We start from the raw sequence: 24,303 nt of genomic DNA, 5'->3' as shown, positions 1-24,303 counted from the left end.
CTTCGTCGATGCCGGCTAAGTCAAATTGAATAAATGACGTGATTAAGAAAACTGAAAAAAATGGCGAATAATTTTCGGGAATAAAAAAACATCTTCCACAGGAATATGCAACGTTAGAGCCCAAAGAACAATTTCATTGAAAGATTGGACATTTGAAGCCGCAGAAAAGTAATAGTTCAACAGTGTCATGCAGAGTTTCAGTATCGAAGGTTTCATATGCAACATGGATTCCCTGGAAGTACAAAATAAATGGAAGGTTCAGAACAAAAATTTTACAATACAGAGAACCGTCTTGTGCTGGCTTATTATCACAAAACTGCTGTAAAGAATGCCCTTGGTGTTTTAACTCCTCGCTGTTGCACTGGAAATTTCGTAACCACACCTTTTTTTTTTAGTTAGCGTCTTCGTTCGGTTCAGAACTTACGATAGGCAGGTTTCTTCTGTACTGAGGTGATGTTAATCTCCTCTCCAGTGGTGTCTTCCTCTTGCTGACGACGAACCTGTTCACGCCCTTCCTCATCGGCATTATCTCCGGGAAGTCCTCGTCAGGGATGTTGGCGAGCTCGGAGATGTCCTTTATCTGTGCTGCCCTCCTAAACCATCTCTCGGCCTTAGCTTCCTCAGACATATCCAATGGATCAGGATCCTTCACTGCAGATCCTTCCAAGCTCTTTCCAGTATATCCTCTATTCGCACTTTCTCCGTAACTTGAGTAGCCTGCTGTTTGGTTAGGTCTAGATGTGGAACTGCCACTACCGGTGCCGCCATTATCAGAGTATGAGCCACTCCAACTGTTGTTGCTATTGTTGCTCCATGCGCTGTTACTGTTGTAACTGCTATTGCTGCTCTGGGCACCATTACTGTTGTAGCTGCTATTGCTGCTCCAGGCAGCGTTGTTGCTATAGGTGCTGTTGCTGCTCCAAGTACTGCTGTTGTAATAGGGATTGTTGTCGCTCCGACCACCATTGTCATAATCTCTGGTGCTGCTCCAAGCATTATTGCTGCCATTGTTGTTACTGCTCCAAGCATTGTTATTGTTACCATAACCTGACTTATAAGGTGGCTGTGTGGAATGGCTTCCCCTGTTGTAAGTAGATCTATCTCTGCTTTCGCTAAAGCTTCCCTGGTTGTTGTTTGCATTCCGAGTGCCAGTTTCAGAAGCACCACCAGAACGACCGACCATCCCTTGAGATTGTGGTTGATGCTGATAAGTGATGCTTTCACCATACCCATAACCACTTGTACTCAAGTTTTGATGTGGATAATTTCCGTTCCTGTTCTCATTGTTCATGTTGTTTGCTGCCTGACTGCCCATCACCTGTGAGCTGTTCTGAATATTTCCCAGATTTCCAGATGAATATTTTGTTTCTGGTAATTTTTCAGCTGATGGAGGGCCTTCTGGCACTATTCCTGCATCTGATGAATTCTCCACAGGCTTATTTTTCTTGGCAAAGTAATCAGGAGGGAATGGGACAAATGGGATGAAATTGGAATTATCAGCATGCTCGAGCACACTGCGCCTTTTGTACTGTGGCGATGTCAGTGAGCGGTCTTTCTTCTTACTAATAACAAACCGATTCTCACCTTTCCTCATTGGCATAATCTCAGGAAAGTCTTGATCAGAAATTGCACTTGGAAAGTCCTTTACATTACTGAGCTCTGCAACTTTCTTGGACCATTCCTCAGTGGTATCAAATGATCGCTTGTCATCTCTCCTCTCCATTGAATCCATTTGGCTTTTTGCCATGGAATCAGCCTCTGTACTTATTTGGGTGTCTGATTGTCCATCACCAAAACTATTTTGTGGCTTAGCAAACTGATCTGCAGATAATGGCACGAAAGGAACAGGATCAATGCCACCAAGATTGCTTGTTGTTTTATTTGAACTAGTATTTACATCTCCATCACCAGATTGATTGTTCTGCACCGAAGTAGATGTAGAACGCCCAAGAATCCTGTCTAATGTTTTACTTATCTTGGAGTCAGATGATCCATCTTGGGGGCTATTGTTACTGCTGTACTGTGCATTTGCCAGTCTTCTCTCCAATGGTGTCTTGCGTGTGCTAACCACAAATTTATTGACCCCCTTCCTCATCGGCATGATCTCAGGAAAATCCTCGTCGGCTGCTAGACTACTTAAATCAGCAGAATCATCAAGTTGGGATACTTTGTTCAACCACCTTTCTGCCTTCTGGTCATTTTCAGCGAGTTTTCTCTCAATTTCAGATTTACCAACAATGGATGTATTAAGAAACTGTGCCACTCCATCTAAACCAGCACCAGCAGGATTTGGTGGTATTGTTCCTGGTCTTTTACAACTACATCGTAAGCATGACATGTTCCTCCCATAATTATAATACACACACCTTGGCAAGAGGAAAGAAGTTAAGTAAGCTAATTTGAAATAAAAATGAATCTCAAATCACATAAGTTTAGAACAAGCATGCCAGATCTCTTACTGAGGGCATTCCCACTCTCCACCAGTCAACATCTTCTTTGGTCGATGCTCATTGCACTCAAGGCATCTCGCATTTCTAGCGAAATTCATAAAGCTACATCTGCAGGTTGCAAAGCACATTTTCAATGGAATAGTATGAAAGACAAGGTTGCAAATCACATTTTCAGTGTAATATTATGAAAGACGAAGAGGGGGCAAACAATTCATTAGTAATAAAAAAAATCAAAAACTGCAAATATCCTCAAATGCATTCAAACAAGTCAACATTGTGGAATGATTGGCTCTTTGAACTAAATTATGAGAATTATTGGTCATGTTTGGTTGAACATAAATTAAGTTATCAAAAGTTCAAAGCTTGGTAGGATGCAAAATAAAACCTGCTTGGTTCTGATTGTTAAGACAATATACTTTGTGACAACTGACAACATTCAGTAGGTTGACTCCTTAAAGTAAGGTGATCAATGCCATGCAACTGTTCAAACAAGAAAATAAAAAGACAGAAGTAGAGAACTAGCATACCTTGTACAGATCCAGTCACCTCGCTTCATTTCAATATTTTGTCCTGGAGGCCTAGAGCCCAATGTATTTTGCCTAGCTGTTGATTCCGCGTAACTGGAGGTTTGAGGAAATCCACTAAAACTTACAAACTCAGCCAAGATATTTCTCACAGCTGAATCAGTCAGTTCCTTATCTTTCAAATAGCTGACCGGAGAACCGTATGCGTAACTTAATAAGTACCGAACAATATCGATGGTTTCCGCTCTCTCTGACTGAGTCACCTGGTAAAATTTTCAGATCTTCAGTGATAGCATTTTATTATCTGAATGAATCAATAGTATTTTGGAATCTAAAATGTGTAATGACAATTGAAGGTTGAAACTGAAACGAATATAGCATTTCTACTAGCCTAGGTAACTCACTGATAGGAAAAAAAACATGAAGTGTGATAAAGCACACAAATCAAATGACTAGCTAGACTTTTTAAAATTCAGCTCAAAATGTTTTGGGTGGCACATTTAGTCCTCCTGTCCTCCCTTCCTGATTCAGTGTCTCAGATTCTCGCAATCAATATAGACCAGGTGAAACCAGAAAAAAAAAAAACTATGCATCTGAAAGCTCGTACTAATGCAGTAACTTAAGCTTACTAAGATCATCATCAGTAAGACTGATGACCACATTGAAGTAAAATCTACTGCAACCAAGACCAACAACCCATTAAGCAAAGGAGCCAACTTGAAAAAAAAAACAGGGAAAGAACTCACATCGCTCCCTTCCCCGGCAAGGTATTGCCGCAGACGCAGCTCTGATGCCTCCCCGTCCTTGAACAGAGCCGGCGCCGCGTTGGCCACCAAGACCTCCACGTCCTTCCTCGGCAGAGACCTGAGGAGGTCAGGCCGGTCGCGTGCGAAGGCGAGGAAGGAGGACACCGCGGCCTCAGCGTCGGACGACAGGCCGCATTCGGGGTCGAGGTCGAGCTCATCGGCGGGGGAAGGTGCGCGCGCGCCGTAGCCCGCCGCCGAGAGGCGGTCGACCAGGCGTGACCACTCGGGAAAAGGAGAGTGGCACGAGCCCGAGCTGTACGAATCCGAAGAGGCTCCGCCGGCGGCGGCGGAGGCGGAGGCGGTGGAGAGGGTGCGGAGGGGAGCCGGGGAGGAGAGCAGCAGGTGGCGGCGGGACGCGGGCGGGGAGAGGAAGAGCGCGAAGGCGCCGGCGGAGGGGCGGAGGCGGAGCGGCGAGGAGGTGAGGAGGAGGGAGGAGAGCAGCTTGGAGGCGCCGCCCATGGCGACGGCGAGAGGGAGGAAAATCTCGCCGCCGATACCTTCTCTCCGAGGAAGGGAAGGGTTTTGCTTGCGGCTTTGCGCCACCGGCGTTGGGGAGGATGATGGGCCGTGGGACGGAGAAACGGACGGTGGAGGCCGTAGGAGAGGGGAAATATCTCAGCGTGATCGGACGGCTTAGATTCTTCTCGCGGACCTCTTCGTTGGACGGCCCAACTTTGAAAGCGTTAATTTGATGGGCCAGAGTTATTGGGTTCTTTCTCTGGCCGTGATGGGCTGCAATTTGTGCACCGAACATTTCCTCTCAGAAAAGCAAAAACCATTCGTCAGTTAAAACATCACCACGAATCCCTTCAGAAAATGCAGGACAAATTATACATCAGTGTGTATGTGTATACATGTAAGTACGTTTTTGTAAGTATTAGGGACCATGCATGTCTCAGTTGTGCATTTGCGGGTTGGCAAACGGGATCTTTCGGCGACGCAAGGGACCAACGCCCCTTTGTGGCGACGAAATGACTCCGAATGAGGTCACTGCTCAGTGCTCACCGAGCAATCGTGCCGCGGAAAAGGAAGTCCCCTCGCCTCGATCGCGGTCGCTTTTCCTTCCGTTTTCAGATAGCTTTCGCCGCAGAAATGTTCTCGCGACGATTTTTCCCTCTCCTTTTTTTTCCCAGGTGACCACAGCGTCCACGAAGGCCAAGCGAACGTGCGGTCCGCGGCGCCGGCGCGTCGGCCACTCGTCGCTCCCAGCCACCGTCCGTACTACGTGAGAACGCAATGCTGCGAATTTAACTTGCTCGTTGACTGCTCGGCGATGGAAAGTACATTCATTCCTTTCCAGCCACAACTCCACGATGGTGTTGGACGACAGTACGGTTAGGTACATGCACTGGGGCAAAAAAGAAAATCCACTGTGGATAACGAACAACGCCCAACTTCTCGCTGCGATCCACCTTGGAAGAAGCCCCGCACATTGCTCATCCAACTTCAACGGTGCACGACAGCTTGGACACGTTCGCGCGTGTTCAAGTGTCATGCCATGCACGTCACATACTCATCCACCTGTTGCTTCACGATTGGCTCGCACATAAAAAAAATCTAGTTATATAGTACGTAAACCCCTTTTAAAATCTCAAATAGCTAATGCAAACTACAAAGCTTAATTTGACACGGACGATTGTATTTACGGTTAATTATTTTTTTATATTAGACATTTAAATTATAGATTTGAAACGACTGATGATATTTACGGTTAATTATTTTTTTAGTGTTAGGCAACATACCCGACGTATCCGTCGATAGCGGGGAGTTTATGGTGACTTCGTTAATCTCAAGATATATCAGCTCGGTTTTTCAAAAGTGCTTATATAAATAGGGTGTGCGTGTATTATGGGTGTCTAAGTCTTTGTACTATGTCTGTGTTTAAAAATAATAATAGACCAGACTAAGATTAAGATTTTTCTACACAGTGGATGATCGAGCGTCCCAATACAAGCACCAGCCAGATCCAATCCGACCCAGCACGCGCGCACCCGAGCCATCCATCCATCGTTGCGGCGCTGACCGGGAACCCAATCAAGCGGCGCAGATGTCAGGCGAGGCCCGCGCACACGCGGCGCGCCTCTGCCACACAGCGCAGCAGGATACCCACCCACCCACACCCACACCACCCAGATCGCACGGACGGACGCAGGCACGCGACGACACCTCGTCCTCCAAAGGTCAGTGTCGCGGAGCTGCGAGGACGAAGAGACGACGACGACGCCCTCGGTAAAGCAGAAAAACCCAAGTGCTCGCCAAGTTGACTTTGGCACGCACCAGCGTGGGGACGGACGGGTCGAAGTCGACAGCGAGAGCCCGTAGGAGGGGGAGGCGTGGCCTCCGTATAAAATCCACCCCACCACCGCCGCCGCGACTCCGCCATTGGGTGTTCCACCGCTTTGCGCCTTTGCCTATCAATCGCCTTGGCCCCCAGAGTAGTACAGCGTCGATCTCTGCAGCCGTGGGTAGCAACAGCAAGCGAAGGCGAGTGAAAGAAACTCGATCGATCATCAGTGGCGGTGAAAGAAACAAACCAGGACGTTCGAACGATACAGGAGAGATGAAGATGGAGCAGGTTTCGCAGAGGAAGGCGCCGCTCCTGGTTCTAGTAATCTTGTGTGGCCTTCTTCTTCTTCCCCTGGTTTCATCTGTGCCTCTGTCCAGTAAGTGATTGATGTCTCCGGCTGATTTTCATCAATTCTTGCTCTGTTTTAATTCAGTATGTCGATGATCCGTGCTTGTGGTTGATTAGTTGCTGATCTTGTTTGCGTAGGAAGCGTGTCCTTGAGGAACCACCAAGCATCAGTCTCTGCTCTGGAGGCGCCTGTTCAGGTATTTCTTTCTTTGTTTCTCTCACACAGGCTGATATGTCAAATTACTCTACCTAGTTTGCTGGTGATTATTGAACTGTCAGTACCATATGGCCTAACTGTGCCTCTAGACTCTAGTTTAAAGCAAAAACCACAGTATTTTTCTTCTCCACAAGGTTGCATAGTGCCATAGTGCCATGCACTCCCGTGAATGGCAAAGCACTCACATGCAAACAAACTATTCAACTATGCGCACCACACCAACAGGGCCAGTGCAGCGTGTCGCATGGCCATATCACCCCGATTGCACAGCGTCTCTCGCGGCCGCACAGGTGGCCAACGCAAGTAGTAGGCAAACGCACAGTGAATAAGCTATCTACAGGTTGACGAGCTCGTGGCTTTTCCCTTGCATGTGAGCTGAGCTCTCTCATGAGTCATGAGTTTAGAGCAGATCAGAGCATATGTGATATGCAGCAGCAGCTGTTTCTGCTGTTGGGTCGCTGGGGCGCTCCACTCACATGCACAGCTAGCAGCTTGCTAGGCCGGCCATAGTGCAGTTCACATGCATGGCCACACTTCCCACTTGTGCACACAGTTCGTGTTTTCCCCACTGACAAACGCCTTTCCAGATAAATTTAGTGGTGTCTCACCTCAGTTCGTGCAAGAACATTCTCGACTGTTTTAACTACTACCGCAAATTGGTTTATATTATTACAGTATTACTTCGATATTTATCTATACGTAGTTAATAACAATTTGTAATCCTGTGGCTGATGATACAGGTTGTGGCGGCGGCGGCTGAAGAGCGAGACCTTGACGAAGTGGCGGCGAGGATGGTGATCGAGGTCAACGACTACCCTGGCTCCGGCGCCAACAACCGCCATGATCCTAAGAGCCCTGGAAGAGCATAAAACGATCTCTGATCTGATCTGCAGGGCCTTGATCGATACATATAGGAATATTCAGTATTAGCTTTTGTACGTAGTGACATGCATGTGTGATATATGCAGTGCTTGGACAGGGGGCTTAGTTAGTTAAGTCTTCACCTATTATTATCAGATCGGGTGAAGAGGTTGATTAGCTAGCTACCACTCTAGTTTAAAAAAAGAGAAGGAAACTTTTCAACAAGTTCCTTGTGATATATGTATCTGCACGTACATGTGTCCATGTCCACCCCATCCGCCCGTTTTGTACATCTTGTGTACTGCTTACTCAATGACAATAGCAGATAAATATATTTCTACGAGATCCACGAGCTCAATATCTCATGCCTGATTAATTAGTACAATCAACGCATTGTCTCCATCGATCGTTGACTATTAGTGATGCTACCGATTTGATAAACCATAATTGCGTACTGCATGTGTGGCTGACGATCTTGATGTCCAATGTTTTGTTCGGTTGTGATCATTTCCGGACACATCGCGCTCTCCTCTGAGAAGAACTCGACGCCTCCCCGTGGCGTAAACGACGCAGAGCGAGAGAGTGACGTTGAATAGTTAACTACTGCACTACAATCGCTTAAGGTCTGGGGGTGTTGTGCGGTAGAAATCTCAGCTCAGAGCGTTTCGTCGTCAGCTCTCGACACGATCGACGTCGCCTCTGCAGACAAGACAGTGGGCAGAAAGCTGAGTAACATTTTCAACTGTGGACTCACGAGCTTGATATACTGTCAGATATGGCTAGTGATCAACATGTCTCGTGTCGTACTGTCGTTGGCAAGGCTGAAAGACATGAATAGTGGTGACCAAAGAGCAGCAAATGGGAAAGTGATGGATTGATTAATCGTTGTCTCATTGTGATGGCTGATGAATTTGAGAGAGGCCCCCCGGGGGGGGGGGGGGGGGGCGAGTGAAGGATACTAGTTCCTCCGTTTCACAATGTAAGTCATTCTACAATTTTCTACATTCATATTAATATAAATGAATCTAGACATATATATTTATCTAGATTTATTAACATCAGTATGAATATAAGAAATTGTAGAATGACTTACATTGTGAAACGGGTAAAGTAGCTAATTATGGAGTACCGGATACGTTCCTTTCGACGGAGATACGGACCTGAATCTCTGTATCAAGTGCTGTAGTAGTACCATTCAGTAGCTTACTAACTTCAGTTTGCACTTGCACAACGTGCTAATCGAGTAAAAGCACTCATTCTCAGCTGCAAACTTGGCTTCCCTGCTAAAAAAACATAGGTAGACTAGTAAGAGCATCTCCAACAGTCTCCTTATCCCCCTCTCTAAGTTAAATTTTGGCTCAATTTCACCCTCCAACAGACTGGCTATCGGGCTGGCCAAGCCATCCGGCTGGCCAAAGTCCTCCTTCCACTAGCCAAATTTGGCCAGCCAAAATAGCCTAGCCAATCATGGGCCCCACTCCGACAGTATCCCTCTCCCCTTTCTCTCTCTACCAACCGTCGTTGTCGAGATGCCATCGCTGGTGCTGTTGAGGTTGTCGTTGCCAGACGCCGCCGTCGCCAGCCGTCATCGGTGCCGTCGCCAGATCCGCTGTTGCCGGACGCCGCCGTCATTGCGCCGTTGCCAGATCCGTGAGGTCGTCGTTGAGCTGTCGCCAGCCGTCGTCGGCGCCGTCGTCAACCGTCGTCTCCGAGGTCGTCTTCGCCTGCCGTCGTCATCGCCATGCCCCGGCGGATTCAGCCGGTGCGGCATGTAGTAGAGGACGCCGCCATCTCGCTCCTGCCGTCGTGTTTGTCGCCCGCGCCGATTGGCCGCCCCGCGTCCACGCGAGCTCGGCCTGAGCGGCGGCGGCGGATGGCGATGGGGCGGCGGCGGCGGCACCTGCTGCAAGCTGAGCAGAGTGGGTTTGGGGAAAAGGGGGGAGAGATGAGGAAGAAGAAAGGGTTGTAGAGATTAACATGTGGGTCCCACTGTCATAGGCTCGTAATAGAGAGGATGAATGGAGAGGCCGTTGGAGTAAATAAGAGTTTGACTGGCTAAATTAGATGGAAAGTTGACTAAATAAACATTTGGAGAGTTAGATTTGGAGAGACTGTTGGAGATGCTCTAAATTCTACTAGCAACTAGTATAGCTTAGCATGAATGAAGGCCCTGTTGAGTTCCAAATTTTTTTCCCAAAAATATCACATCAAATCTTTTGACACATGTATAGAGTATTAAATATAAATAAATTAAAAAACTAATTGCACAGTTAGGGAGAAACCGCGAGACGAATCTTTTGAGCCTAATTAGTCCATGATTAGCCATAAAGTGTTATAGTAACCCGTATTTGCTAATGACGGATTAATTAGGCTCAAAAGATTCGTCTCGCGGTTTCCAGGCGAGTTATGAAATTAGTTTTTTCATTCGTGTCCGAAAACCCCTTTCGACATCCGATCAAACATCCGATATGACACTCAAAAATTTTCTTTTCACGAACTAAACATGTCCGAAGTTCAATTACCCTTGTTCAAATGAATGCTTCTTTTCCTTCATTTGTTCTCGGAAAAAAAAATTCTCACCTATAGTTAATCTAATACGAGATGTGACATATCCTAACATTACGCTAAAATATATTGCATATTGTATTAGATAAACTTATTTTAAGATTACTGATGGTTTGTCAAGGGAGTGTTGGCTTGTCAATTGGCTGAATCGCTGCAGGTCTAATCATTTTCTTTCTACAATTCGCGCATTAACAGAGATTATAAAATGGGTGCACGGGTCATGGAAGGCAACAAGTGGCTGCCGACCACAGAGGAAGCATACAAAACCGGCTCCGTCTTAAGGCGGCGAGACACTGCTCCCAGACTTCGACGGATCTGTCAAGAAGATTCGCCCCGTTTTTGACGGATATCGCAGGAGAAATCACATGACACGAGTAGACTTCTAGCTCCTTAATCTTGTTCCATCTTATGTTGTCTTCCTCCTCATTCTTTGACAGCTTGACTTCCTGAGAAATCCAGCTTCCTTTTAGGTCCGAATATTTTCTCTGTTCTGTTGCGAAAAAAAAAAATCCTTATGATACATCTGCAATGAAGGTACTTGAAGAAACATAGCATTTTGTCAACTCCTGTATGCAGCTACTACTAGATTGCTAACTCTCAAGCAAACTTTACTCCATGAAAGATTCACGGGACAACGGTTGGCTGTCGTTAGCTGCTACCAACCGCGCAATCTCGTGCCATCCAATGGCTGACGAGCGAAACATTCGACGGCTAACAAAGACACACACAGAGAATAGTTAGCTTTGATTGAGCTCTCCACATCTTTGCCATCAAAACTATCGTGTACGGGGTTAAGACAAAGGCCTCTTCGACAGGACAAATTGAACAACCTGTCGTATAGCTCACTTTTGCTCACAGGGGGGGGGGGGGGGGGGGGGGGGCACGCAAAACCGCGGTCTGCAAGCGATTCAGGGGGCTCCGGTGCTGTCAGGGATTCAGGGTAGGGAGCTAATTATGATCAAGGGGGTGTACGCACGAGGAAACATAGCAACAATACGAATGATAAATCTGATTAAATCGTTATGATTGGGTGTTGGGATTTTGTTGCATCTCAATCGTATCTAGCCGCCCTTGACTAAACAATTAACCAGTGGGCAGTAGCTGCTTTCTTTCTTTCTTTTTATTTTTCGTTTTCTTTTCCTCGCTCAGATGTAAAGCTCTAGCTCTATAAAAAAATTTCTCATGCTATATATTTAATGAAATGAGCACATCTAAGCGCCGATTGGTTCAAAAAAAATCGTTTTCTTTTCAAGAGATCAACGAAAGAAAGGTCAAGTCAACACACCTTTTTGAAAATATTTTTTTTTTGAAACACCTGAATCTTATTGCTCCTTTTCCTACAAGGTAAAAAGAAAATCTGAATATCATGTCAACGAGAGAGCTACTGAAAATAATCTGAATGTCATGTGGAGGGGAGAGAGCTACTTTCCGGGTCGCGCGTTGCTGGTTTAAAAGTTCAAACCCAAGCCTTTTTCAACGAAACGGTCCGTCCATATCGGCCCACTGTACACTGGCCCATGATAAAACAAGACTGACCTTCTTAGGACATCTATTTGGGCCCGGCTTTGCTCAGCGATGCGATGCGAAAAGGATCCGTGTACTTCGCTGTCAGCTTTTCAAGTTTCTTTCTGGCTACTCCTTCAGTTCTGCAAATGTCTCAAACTCTCACCCATATGATTGGAGGCAAATACAGTAAGCAAATACTAAAATGATAAAAGAAGGTTCAGATGCACGAGTTTCACCTGCCAGAAGAAGAGGACAATCTTGCTGGGCAAAACTGGAGCCAACCAGTTCAAACTTCAAAGCAATATTGGTTTTGCGATAATAAGAAAACCGGTTTCATTGTCATGTCCAGACTCTAGCGGTTGTTCCCGGCGAACAATTCAAGTCAATACCAATATACCATCCTGATTCTCTCGCGCCGAGACTTTAGAATCTAATTCCCCAGGTCCAGCACAATACAGGAGTATGTAGCTAAGCTGCCGGCTGCTGCATGCGAAGAATTCTCACTCGCCGGCCATTTTTTCGCAATGCCCAATCGTTTCCTCGCGCGGCATCTCCGCTCTCATCGTCCGCGTCGCGTCGGTCTCCGCGTGCGTGCAGGCGCGTTCCGGGCAGACGAGACGACTCTGTCCTAGCCTCCTCAGCCGCGGACCAAAATTCAGAAAAATCCGCAACAATTAGGCCCTGAGCCATACACGCTCGTACGATCGAGTTACCGCCGGCGGCTGGCGTGCCAAGACAGACGGTAGTAGTATCTCATATTCTCATGTCTCACGATCGCAAGTGTCAACTGTCAAGGCAGCGAAGTCAAGCGAGACGCTGAATTATTCCCCGGATTTGTCAGCCTGTTACGTATTGTTGTACTTGTCGTCCGTAGCGGTGTGAGAGATTGGGGCTCCATTTTGTCCACCCATGTGAGCTCACATGCCCCTGGATAAGTGGATAGGATCGTAATCAGAGGGGAAAAAAATGTCTCCACGCTATGAGCGTACTGTTCGCTCAGACCGTCAGACGTGGTAGATAAAAAAGATGGTTTTCAGTGTTTTCGCCGTAGAATTTGACGTGTCGTAGTAGCAATCAAGATGCTAGGGGGAGAGGTGAGTGAATATCTGATGGCAAAGTTTGCACCACTTCTGTTTGTTCCATCTGCTAATGAGCATGTTTTATTGTTGGCAGCGAGTAGATCGGCGGAGCAGTTGTGGCTTGCCGCTTGCCTGATCGACGATGTGTTTCTCCGGTCTGTAGACTGGAGTAACACGGAGCAGTTGAGGCCTGAGGGCCTCTTCTTTTGATGTTCACCTACGGGATTTTTTTTTTTTGACAAAATTAGATATGCCCCCACTCTAAAACACGGAGTTGTGAATACCGCACGTTCAATAATTAGACATGTCCCCTTTGAATTGGAAGATTCAATTTCCTAAGAAATGTTCCCTATGAAGCCTTTTGATACCCTTTAATTTATAGGAAATTATAGGAAATATTTCATAGGACTGCATTCATATAGCTCAATTTCATATGAAAAAGCAAGAGATCTAACCTCTTGAAAACTTTCATTTGCTTTATTTGTTTTCTATGGTCCTATCAAAGGGCCACTCTTAATATTTCCTGCGTTTTATATTCATGTAGGATTAGTAAAACATGTCACTTCAATTCCTACGTTTTTCCTATTTCTGTGCGTTTTTTTAATCCTGCGTTTCAAAGGGGTCCTAAAACGCGTGATGGAAAATAACATACGAATAGGGAAAACACATCAACCAAAAGTTTTTTCAATCCTATAAGGGCTTATTCAGATTAGAGGATCTTCACATGATTTTTGGAGTAATATTGTGCATAACAATTTCTTCCTTTTCTGACATTCAGATCATGAAAACTGGTTGTAAGAAATCCAAAGGAGAGTTTCCTTTGATGCTAATTTCATAGGAAAAGTACATGAAAAAACCATCCACCTCAAGCTCTTTTTTTTTTTTGCTTCATGCATGCAAATCTTAGGCAATTAATTTCCTGTGATCCGAATGCTCTCAACTTTTGTATTCCTTTGTTTTTCGTTTATCTGTTTTACACTTAGATTCATTTCCTATTTCTATGTTTTTCCTATCTTATAATCCAAACAAGCCCTAAAATTTAAAAACATGGGAAATAAAAAGAAATGAAAGAAGAAACCATTTGATTACACTATAGGAAGATTGAAAAAAAAAGGTTTCCAAGAGCTCTTGCTTATTTTCCTATGGAATTAACTATAGAGATACAATCTTATATAAAAAATTCCCTATCTTCTTCCCATGGACGAAAGGAGCCTATATAGAAAAGATTCCTATGAAAATTGATTTCTCCAAAAATCCTTTGCCAATCCTCCAATTCCCAGGGCCCTTACTTTAGCTACTCTTTTTTTTTTCTAAAATATCTCTTTTTTTCCATACTGACCTTGTTCTGTGGAGTTGAGGTTACAAATTAAAAGGACTCATAATCCACCCCATGGCCCATATGGGGCAAGGGTAAATCCTATTAGGGAAAATAAATTCACACATATAGAGGAAAAAATCGTAAAAATGTCTTATATACGTTGATGTGTCATACTAGATTAAATCTTAATTTTCTGTAACTCCTGATTAATCAAATCAAATGGTTGAGAGTTATGATCGTATTTTTTTAAGTAAGTATAGCTTGACTCAATGCTAATCCCCTAGAGTGATTGGACAAGAGGACAAACGTCTAATAAGTAAATAGGGCAACTGAAAAAAAAAAACATCTTTCAAAAAACAACAAATTAGATAGCCGTTTTTTTTCTGATTTCATGACAATGGACGAGACATATTCAAATGCCGATTTTTTTTTATGGCACACATCCATTTTTTCAGGAGAAAAAGTTGTATCATATGCCTGATTGTTGAAAATTAAAGCCTTTTGTGAGTACAGTGCCGGAGTTTTGCCAATTAATTAAGACAAAACAAGAGGGTAATATTCTTAGTTAAATTTTAGAAAAAAACACTATTGTAAACAACTAAACATACACAAGCTACATATGTGAGAATTACATGTGGGGACTGGAACTACATATCAATGATACATTTATTTTTCAACTATGAGATGTTTGTGATGTACCAAGCATTTTATTAACTCTATCATAAGAAGTCTCTCATCATTTGCTCTATGGCTAATAATCCATGAAAAAAAAATGAAGAAAAAAATGAGCGTGACTCTCATGTATTTGTTTCTAGTGATTTAAAAACCAATAAAAATAAACTATAATGTTTTTGTAAGATAATGAAACGAAAACCCCAACTTTAAAATACAGTGTTAATTGATAAGCTAGCTAACTACCGTTGTTTGTCTCTATATAGTGAGTTGATTTTGCTTCCAATTTTGTACAACAGATGGGCTATACTTTCTCCTTACTAAATGGAAGCATTTCTTAAGTTAGTAGGATATTAAGAAAGTATGTGAAAATAATTAGATAATGTGTGTCCGTAGGTAATTGGTTGAGAAGAGAAAGTAAGTGAAAGAAACTAGTTGTGATTGGTTGAGAGAAGGAGATAGGTGAAAACATAGCTTCAATTTAAGACAAAGTATTATGATAGAAATAGCTATATTTTTTAACAGTGGTAGTACAAGTACTACTTTATAATTCAGACTCTTCTCTTCACAACGGTGTGTGTTTAGCGTCTATTGTGAAGCTGTCATGCCTAATGTGTCACTGTAACGTGTCAACCATGCCTGACTTTTGTGTAAGAAAAGCTTCAGTTCTTAGAGCACCCGCTATAGTAAAGTAAGGTGCTCTTTATAAAACATGTACATCTCAGCAATAGACTAGATTAATAGTAAACCACCTTAATAGTATGTCTATATGGGTATCTATAGCTCTCTCATGTATTGCCTCGTTTTTCTCTATAGACTATCTCTAAGTTAGTAGATAGCTTTGCTCTCTCTATTCATTTAATATTTTCCAAGTAGGAAAATATGCTGACATGAATCTCTTGTATAGAGCCTATAGATAACCATTGTGGGTGCCCTTAGGCTCTGTTCGTTCCAGGGTGATAGAGGAGATTGGGTCTCGTTTTCCGCGCGCACGCTTTTCAAACTACTAAACGATGTGTTTTTTGTAAAAAAATTCTATAGAAAAGTTACTTTAAAAAATCATATTAATCCATTTTTGAAATTTAAAATAGTTAATACTTAATTAATCATGAGCTAATGGATCACCTCGTTTTACGTATCTTCTCAATCTCCTCAATCCCCTTCTACTCAAACAGACCCTGGAGGTGATTGCCCGTGCAGGATTCGTCAACCTCAATCACCTCTTATCAATTTCTCCTTTTTTCGAGGAACTTTTTTTGCAACTTTTGCGAGGATACCTCGTCTTCACTCTTGACGGCCAGTAATCCCTTTCTGACTCGGTCTACATACGAGTCGATTTCACGTAGTGAAATCCAACATATAACCTGACGAAACACACAAGAAACGACTCATTCCATTCGAGCCTGTTTCTTTACGAAATCCAACACAGAACCAGACCAAGAATACCCAACAAACTGTAAGTTAGCCATGCCTTTCACCTCCGTCAGGAACCTTACATGCATGTGCGACGGATGCAGAGGACAAAGTTCAGACTATTAACAGAACAACATTGCCACATGCAAGTCGAAAGGATCGTATTCTAAGTACCTACTTATCCGAATTTGTGCTCGACCGATGCAGACTAGCCTGAGATGTTCTTTTTTTTGTATGGAGTATCCATGTGTTCACATCCCAAGCGACCGTGCAAAGCGATCCAGATTTCAGCAACGGAGTTGTCGTTAGCGTACAAGCACGGTCAATGATGAGCAGGCACTAATTAATCGCGTTGATCACTGAATCAAAGACGCCACCATCCCATGTGAAGTCGAGGAAAAAAAACACCTCCTGGTTAGGGACGAAATGCGGTCATGGGATTGACAAACATGTGCCATTATCATTAGTCCGTTGATCTCACGTCAAAAGTGCCATTAGTAATTTTCTCCTACGACACCATGACGTTATTATCTGACCAAACGGTACGAAAAATGCTAAAGAAACCTTCCGTATAGCATAAGCAGAGGCCGAATGCCGCGGGTTTGGTAACTTTCATCTCCTCATGTCCGATCAAGGAGCCAGATGGTTGAGGGATGTCACCAAGACAACGCCATTGTTTACGGCCAGTTAGCAACACATCGCAATCTGTCTCGACGGGTATGTTTTGCTTGTCTGACAAGGGATTCCTCGAGTCCATAGCGACAGGAAAACGATTTACAGAAACAAGGGAAAAATTCAGCAAACCATATCTGATAATCTGAACAGCTCCAAGCTCCAAAGCAGTGAAACGTGAAGGAACCATATACTACTAGCAGTAGACGAAACTCAGGTGGTGGTGGTGGCAGAGACGTGCGCTCGAACGATTTCAGCAGTCGATGTGCACGGAAATTTTTGACCCAGAACATTCAGGAGCAATCAAAGGTGGAGGCGGGCGTGACACGTCCAATCCCCCCTGTAACGTGCGCACCGTTGACATCTGTAGCGGCTGCTGCGCTCATCTCATCTCGTTGGCGGCTGTAGCTGCAGTACAGGAGTACGTGGTGGTGGTGGTGGTCCGTGTCCGTTTATTTACTGCGTTTACTTCAGTGCGCCCGCCGTGTTGGATGCGTCACCGCCCTCCGTTTCAGCGCCGGCGTTTGTCCGCACGCACGCACGCTCGTTCGGCTCCCCTCCACTCGTCCCTCGATCGGTTCGGCTGGTTGCCTCCCTCCACAGCCTCGACGTCGCTTTTCCCCGCCCACCTAGCGCATCACGCCACCACGCCACGCGAGAACGCGACGCGACGCGAGGCGGGCAAAAAACTACCGAGCCGCACGCGCAGGCGGGGCGCGAGGTGCCCAGTAGGAGTACCCCCCCCAACCCAACCCCACCGATCGGATCGGCAAATCCCCCCGTCTCCCCACACAGATCCCCCACCCCCCACCGGGCCACCACCACCAGCAGCAGCAGCGGACGCACGCACGCACGCACGCGACCGCGAGGCCGCGAGTGCGTTACGACGAGGAAACCGAGCGGCGCGAGCGAACGACGGGGCGGGGGCGGGGGCGGGGCGGGGGGCGAGGGCGGCGCCATGGCGGATTGCCGCAGCCTGATCGAGTTCCTCCGCGCGTTCGAGCACCACCGCAGGGCGGCGGACTCCGCCGCCGCGGCGGGGTGCTCCTCCTCCTCCTCCCGATCCAGGCGGGGCGGGTCGTCGCTCACGGCGCTCTGCGACCACTCGCCGATGGCCGCGGTCGACGCGGTCGTGCTCCTCGCCGTGGTCGCCGCGCTGGGCTTCCTCGTGGTGCCCTACGCGAAGATGGCGCTCCTCGAGATGGGCGCGCTGCTCCACCCGGCCGCGTCGTGCCTCTCGGCCGCCGCCTTCGCCGGGGCCGCGGTGGCCGTCGCGGCGGCGGTGCTCGCGTGGGAGCTGGTGGGGCACCACGCCCGCAAGTGCGGCAAGCCGCGGTGCAGGGGCCTGAAGAAGGCCGTCGAGTTCGACATCCAGCTCGAGACGGAGGAGTGCGTGCGCGGCCACCCGGCTCCCGCGGCGCGATCGGCTCTGCTCGCGGCCGCGGGGGCGCACCCCGTGGAGCTCGGGGACGCGCACCGCGAGCTCGAGGCCGAGCTCCGCAAGATGGCGCCGCCCAACGGCCGCACCGTGCTCATCTTCCGCTCGCCCTGCGGGTGCCCCAAGGGTCGCATGGAGGTCTGGGGCGCCAAGAAGGTGCGCCGGATCAAGAAATAGATAAGAGAAGGATCACATGGTTATTACTAGTTTACCTGCTGTTCCTTCGTAGCGCTAAATTACTAATAAGCAGTAGCTAAAATATAAGATGCGATGCATCTTGGTAATCAGTACAGGGAGAGGAAATAAAGGGATGATAGAAATACTGAAATAGGTAATATCAGATCATAGATTATAGAATATGCGATGGAGTTCTGGATGCCTGCGCATAAATATACTATATCCTTGTTCATTCATGTTTTCCTTGAGATTCTGGATAAATAGTCTTACAAAGATACTGTCTTGTTTGATACTAGTATCAATTTGTGCTTTCTTTTCGCCTGCCTTTTCGAATACCTGATCGAATTCTCTCAGTGGACAATTTTTTGTGGCAAGCATCTTTGACCCTGCCGAGTTGCTGAGTAAGCCTTTTCTATTCCATGTTAGTGCTCTGCTGCTCTAAACTTCTAGCTGAAAGTAATCCATGGTCATTTGTCGTTGTGTGATGTTCTCCAGTTTGATTCAGTGCGGTATTGGGGGTATAGATTTTGCTCCTTGATGGACTAGGATGACAAACTGCTCTTCCATTCACGTTGAGGTCAAGTATTGTTATTTTTAATTGCAAACTTCTTGTAGCTTCTGCTTTCTCAGGACATTTTTTTTCATGGCCCGTGGTATGAAATATGACTAGTTACTGTTATCCACTGGCTTTCATACCATGACAATATAGACATACAGTACTCTGTTCATTCTCAAGTTCATGTTTTTTTTCCCATTCTGAGTCTGTTTAACCTTAATTTGGCTGCCTTGATAATTGCTTGAACTTATATGAGGGGCAGCTTCTAAGTGGCTTCAGCTGTGCAGTTGTTTCACGCAGTCATGACTAAATAGTCACAGCTTCAAATGTAATCATATAACACAGCTTCATTTTAACAAAATTTATGGCTGGCCAGTTCACTATATTATTTATCAACCGATAAGCAACTTTTGGAATATCTGTCCCAAAATGATCTTTGCTTCTTTCCCCTGTGATAACCTCGTGTCCTAGCATACAGCTTTAGTAGCACAATCCTCATAACTAAGTCTATCAGTTTTATTTCATATTTTCTCATCCCGCCCTAAAGGAAAAAACATCGCTTTTGTGATTGTCCTCACTAATTTTCTACAGTCTCCTACTTTGTTTCTTTATCTGGCAAATGACACTGTATCATAGTGCACTTCTTTTGCGATGCCATTATTGGCTTGTGTTCTTTTTAAGAGGTATATTACCTCATATGCTTTCTTGTCCATCACCTATATTTATGATCCACATTTTTTGATGCAAATACTTTATAGTTTTATCATATTGCTGTGTGCTTTTGGTGAAAGAACCTTACCTTTTGGGGTGTCAAATACCATTTCAGGATCTTACTTATTTATCTACTTCTATGTCATATTTTCCTTCATATTTCAGGGTTGTTGCTTGTATTGTGGGTTCTCACGCCTCAACCCAAAGATACATTCAGTTACTTGATTTTATAAACAGAGCTAAGGATTTAGAAAATTACTGAAAACTTACGATCATTAGTACTTTTCACTTGTTTTTTCCTGTCATTGTCACACTGTGCATCCTTTTTGGAAGTTTCACCTATTCCATGTTTGTTTTTTTATTTTATTTGTCTTTCATTCCCGTACGATGATATAATGCTTATTGATTACTACCTTCTTTTTTATAAACAACTGCCAAGTGTACAACAATTCCTGTGCTTGTATATGTATTTTGAGTTCATGTTTTCTACCATGATCATTGATCATTTTGTATATTTTCAGCTCTAGCTAAAGCATCTGAGGTTGAAATGTTTACATCTTTGATTTTCACTACAGTTTTGTGAGTTTATGTTGGATGCTCAGCGCTCTTCAGCTGGCATTTGTTTTTTTTACAGTGGCTAGGGGTGATCCGGGGTTCCGGCACATGAAATTCTGGGGGTGAAGGGAACAGTGTGATAGGGCATATGTGTTGACAGGAAAAAGTAGAAAAAAAGTTCCTAATTATTGCGGAAGTTGAATTGCTTGAAGTCTCTTGGTTTTCTGTTGTACACCTTACCTTTTTCATGTCGAAATTATTTTTTTGGTGCAAGTGAATTATTTTCAGCTCTAGCTAAAGCATTTGAGGTTGAAATGCTTACAACTTTGATTTACATTACAATTTTGCGAGTTTATGTTTGTTGCTCAGCACCCTTCAGCTGGCATTTGTTCTTCGCAATGGGTAGGGGTGATCCGGGGTTCCAGACTCCCAGCATATGAAATTATAGGGGTGGGAACACTGGTAGAACATCTGCGTTCATAGGAAAACGTGGGGAAAAAAATCGTAACTGTTGCGGAAGTTGAATTGCTTGAAGTCTTTTGGTTTTTTGTGCAAGTTAATTATTTTAGGATTGTTTCATGTGCAACTATCCAATGTTGCACATCCTTTTGTCCTCCTGAAAGCTTACGGATTGTTTGTTACAGGTCTGAGATTTTATCTGATCTCTGTTGTAGAACCATATAGTTCGGCCCAGGAAGAGCCCCAGTTTAACATTTGCAATGGCTATGCTCAATAGGCAAAAAGCAAGTGTGCCTCAAGTCTTCAACCTGTCCTGCTTGCTAGCCTGTTCTTTTTTAAAGCCGGAAAGTAAATTTCCAATTTACTAGAGGCGGACGCAAAATCCCCAACCACTGAAGCAATTACTGCACGATTTTGCTATATATACGTCGACATTTTCTCCCAAAAATTTGACAGATGTAATTACAGTACAATTGTAGTGTAATTTGTAGTGTAATTACACTGTAACTTGCATGTAATTACACTATAACTATAGTGTGACTTGTATGTAACTTTCAAAAATCTCTCTGTAATATGTTATTTCGGTAAAATGGAGGTTGTGGGAACAAATACTTACACATATGTGTGTGCTATGATTTTTTTTCCTCACCAAAACAAATCTTGTAATAGATTTAACAATTCAAAATTACGTGAAACTTATATACAAGTTACATTGTAGTTACATGCAAGTTACAGTGTAATTACATATAAGTTACAGTGTAATTATACTACGATTGTACTATAATTACATCTATCAAATTTTTAGGAGAAAATTTGTCAACAAATGTAATCACACCACTAAAGCAATTACAGCATCAACTGATGGCGATCGGGACTTGAGCAAAGGGGGCCTTTTCAGCCCAGACAAGCAAACGGGCCAGCCGTCTCGGGTAGCAGGGCCAACAATCATTTTAGGTCGGGAAGAAGTCCACTTTGACACCCTTAAAAAGTACGCCGAATCTAATTTATACCTCTTAACCAGAAAACCAGATGGGATGACTCCCTGAACTATTGAAACTATAGATGGCCAAAAAGCCCGCCCGGCACGGCCCGGACCAGACACTGCCCACCAGCCATCGGGCCGGCACGGCCCGATCGGCACTTCATGCCGGGCCGTGCCGGCCCATAGGCTGCGCCTCCCGCCCAGGCACGGCCCACCAGCTGTCGTGCCGTGCCGGGCCGGCCCGAAGGCACGGGTGGCCCATCGTGCCTTTTTTAAATAAGTCTAGTTTTCGTCCCTCCTCTTTTGGCTATGACATAATATAGAGAAAATAAGTCTATTTTCCATCCCTCCACTTTGGGCTGTGACATATATATAGTGAAAAAAGTCTATTTTTCGTCCCTCCTCTTTGGGCTGACATATATATAGGTAAAATAAGTCTATTTACGTCCCTATTCTTTCGACCATGGCATATAATATGTCTATTTTTACTCCCTATTCTTTATGTGTCGAGCCTGGCATGCGGCCCATTGTGCCATGCCAGCCCAACGTGCTGGCGAAGAGGCCCAGGCACGGCCCGGTGGTCGGGCCGGGCCGGCACGGGCCCGACCCTTGACGGGCCGTGCCGTGCTTGGGCCGGGCCAAAACGCCGTGCCGTGGGCTGGGCCATCAGGCCTCGGGCCTTTTGGCCATATAATTGAAACTGGTATAATTTGACTCCTTTAGTGGTTTTCAATGGCGGTTTTGCTGACATGGCGCTGATGTGGCGGTGTTGACTTTGTCTTCATCCCATGTGACGGTGACATGGCGCTTATATGATATTAGAATTAAATATATGCATGTGGGACCTATTTTTCATTCACACAAGAAAACACAGTAGGACCTGCTGACATGTTGGGCCCACATGTCATTCTCTTTCCAACCCTTCTTCCAATTCCCTCTTTCTCGCCCTTATCTCCCTCTCTCTTTCCCCATGTTGCCGTCTGTGAGGAACCGGGCTGGACTCTAGAGCGGCGGCGACATGGGCGGGTGGGTGGCCGGCGCGGAAGAGGAGGCGATGGCACAGAATACGACTGTGGTAGCGGTGGCCGGGGAAGGTGGCGGAGTCTAGAGCATCGTCGACAATGGTGAAGAGGCGGTCATCCCCCCTAGGGGCGGCCGAAACAGATCCCCCAGGCGGCGGCAGTGCCGACGGAGGACGCTGGGTGGAGGAAGTGAGGGGTCCCGTCCCCCTGGCGGTGGAGGAGGCGAGGGGGTCCGACGGTGTGGTGGGCGGCAGCGGCCCACCAGATCGGCATAGGGCCCTCTGTGGCCACGGCCGGGAAGGGGCGGGGCGGCGGTGGAGAGGCGGACGGTGGGGAGGTCGTCGAGGCGGGCTCGTGGGGGATGACCGGCGCGCAGGGGGAGGGCAGGCCCCGGTTGGCGACGTCGTCCCCATCGGTCTCCGGTGAAAGGGCGAGGGGCCATCCTCCTGGAGGCGGCATGGGCGAAAAAAGTCCGACACCGACGCATGCGGACGATGCACGGCAGGGCTGAGCGGAAGGGGCGCGGTGGGGCAGAGATGTTGACGACGGAGGAGGTGGGCCTGGGAGCCAACGCCCTCGCCATCGGGCCCTCACCGCCGCGCCCTTGCCGCCGGACGCCGCCGTCGCTAGCGCCGGGGCGGAAGGGGCCGGGACTGCCATTCACCCGCCGCTCCCACCGCTGCCATGCGACACCCCCGCCGCTGTGCCCTCGCTGCCAGATGTCGCCTCCGCCAGTTCCCGGAGCAGAAGGGGCCAGGGTGGGGAGAGAGGAGAGCCCTGTCGCCACCGCTCCTCGTCGTTGTCCCGCCGCCGTTCGTCGAGAAGAAGAAATGAGGAGAGGGAGAGTGGGGGGAGAGGTTATTAGAGGGAGGGGATGACATGTGGGCCTAGCTTAACTTTTATTAATTTATTTGATGACTAGGCTGCTATATTGACGCCACGTCAGCGAAAACCTCCCTTAAAACAGTCGAGGAAGTCGTTTTAGATGGTTTTAATAGTTGGAGGAGTCATCTTATCTGGTTTTGTGGTTTAGGGATACAATTAGGTTCGACGTATAATTAAGGGAGTCAAATTGGACTTTTTCCTTTAGGTTGTGTTTGGTTTGTTGTATCATGCTAGGCGGGTAGCAAGGGCCAACAACCTATGTAATTTTCGGTTGGGCGGTCTTTCCAACTTGGCCCGCCCATGGATGAGATCCCTGACTTTAGGGGTTAAAGTCAGAGATGAACATTGACTTTAAGCTGTTTTCAGTTGTTCAATTCATAGCGAAAGAACGAGATCGATCAGTATAGCGTTTCGTGAATAGTAACTATGCACAGTTCATTTCACTGTTTTTACTGTTGCTACAGTGAAAACTGTAAAGTACTGTGGCAACAAACTCATTTCACTGTGTGCGCGCGCGCACCTTTCTGGAACCCCGCCCATGCAAAAAGGTCTCCTTAGTCAGGTTGAGCGGAAATGCTCAATTCAAGCTTTACAACTCGGGCAAATCTGGTGGATGCAATGGGCTGCACAACCACACCTACGTGTGCAAGGTGGGCGACGTGTCTGTTCAGCCTCACCTTATTTAAAGCTAGGTTTTGGTCTTTGGTGGAGGACAAGGCGAGCGCGCAGAGGTGAAGAGCACAGCGAGCGGGGGAATAGCAAGCTTGGGGAGCGGTGGGAGTGATTGGACGGAGCAAGGG

The 24,303-nt window shown here is 46.1% G+C and overlaps 3 protein-coding genes across 3 annotated transcripts; 2 read left to right on the top strand and 1 right to left on the bottom strand.

The window, feature by feature from the left end:
- Window positions 1-118: 118 nt before the first annotated feature.
- On the bottom strand, window positions 119-4,340 carry LOC127752517 (zinc finger protein VAR3, chloroplastic). Its single transcript, XM_052277924.1, has 4 exons — window positions 3,721-4,340; window positions 2,978-3,237; window positions 2,460-2,558; window positions 119-2,366 (listed from the first exon to the last, which is right to left on the bottom strand). Exons 1-4 carry the CDS (start codon window positions 4,237-4,239, stop codon window positions 392-394), a joined length of 2,853 nt encoding a protein of 950 aa, XP_052133884.1. The 5' UTR covers window positions 4,240-4,340; the 3' UTR covers window positions 119-391.
- A 1,789-nt stretch (window positions 4,341-6,129) lies between these two features.
- On the top strand, window positions 6,130-7,836 carry LOC127763821 (uncharacterized). Its single transcript, XM_052288620.1, has 3 exons — window positions 6,130-6,443; window positions 6,554-6,612; window positions 7,373-7,836. The coding sequence occupies exons 1-3, from the start codon at window positions 6,341-6,343 to the stop codon at window positions 7,499-7,501; spliced, it is 291 nt and encodes a 96-aa protein (XP_052144580.1). The 5' UTR covers window positions 6,130-6,340; the 3' UTR covers window positions 7,502-7,836.
- Window positions 7,837-17,417: 9,581 nt separating this feature from the next.
- Window positions 17,418-21,231, top strand: LOC127763902 (uncharacterized protein At5g19025-like). The gene is made up of 2 exons (XM_052288702.1): window positions 17,418-18,910; window positions 20,800-21,231. The coding sequence occupies exon 1, from the start codon at window positions 17,677-17,679 to the stop codon at window positions 18,331-18,333; it is 657 nt and encodes a 218-aa protein (XP_052144662.1). The 5' UTR covers window positions 17,418-17,676; the 3' UTR covers window positions 18,334-18,910; window positions 20,800-21,231.
- The last annotated feature ends 3,072 nt before the right edge of the window (window positions 21,232-24,303 follow it).

The sequence above is a fragment of the Oryza glaberrima genome, chromosome 1 (genome assembly GCF_000147395.1).
Source record: "Oryza glaberrima chromosome 1, OglaRS2, whole genome shotgun sequence".
Lineage (NCBI taxonomy): Eukaryota > Viridiplantae > Streptophyta > Magnoliopsida > Poales > Poaceae > Oryza > Oryza glaberrima.
Note: the sequence above shows the minus strand (reverse complement) of the source record. Positions and strands in the feature narration are given on the sequence as shown.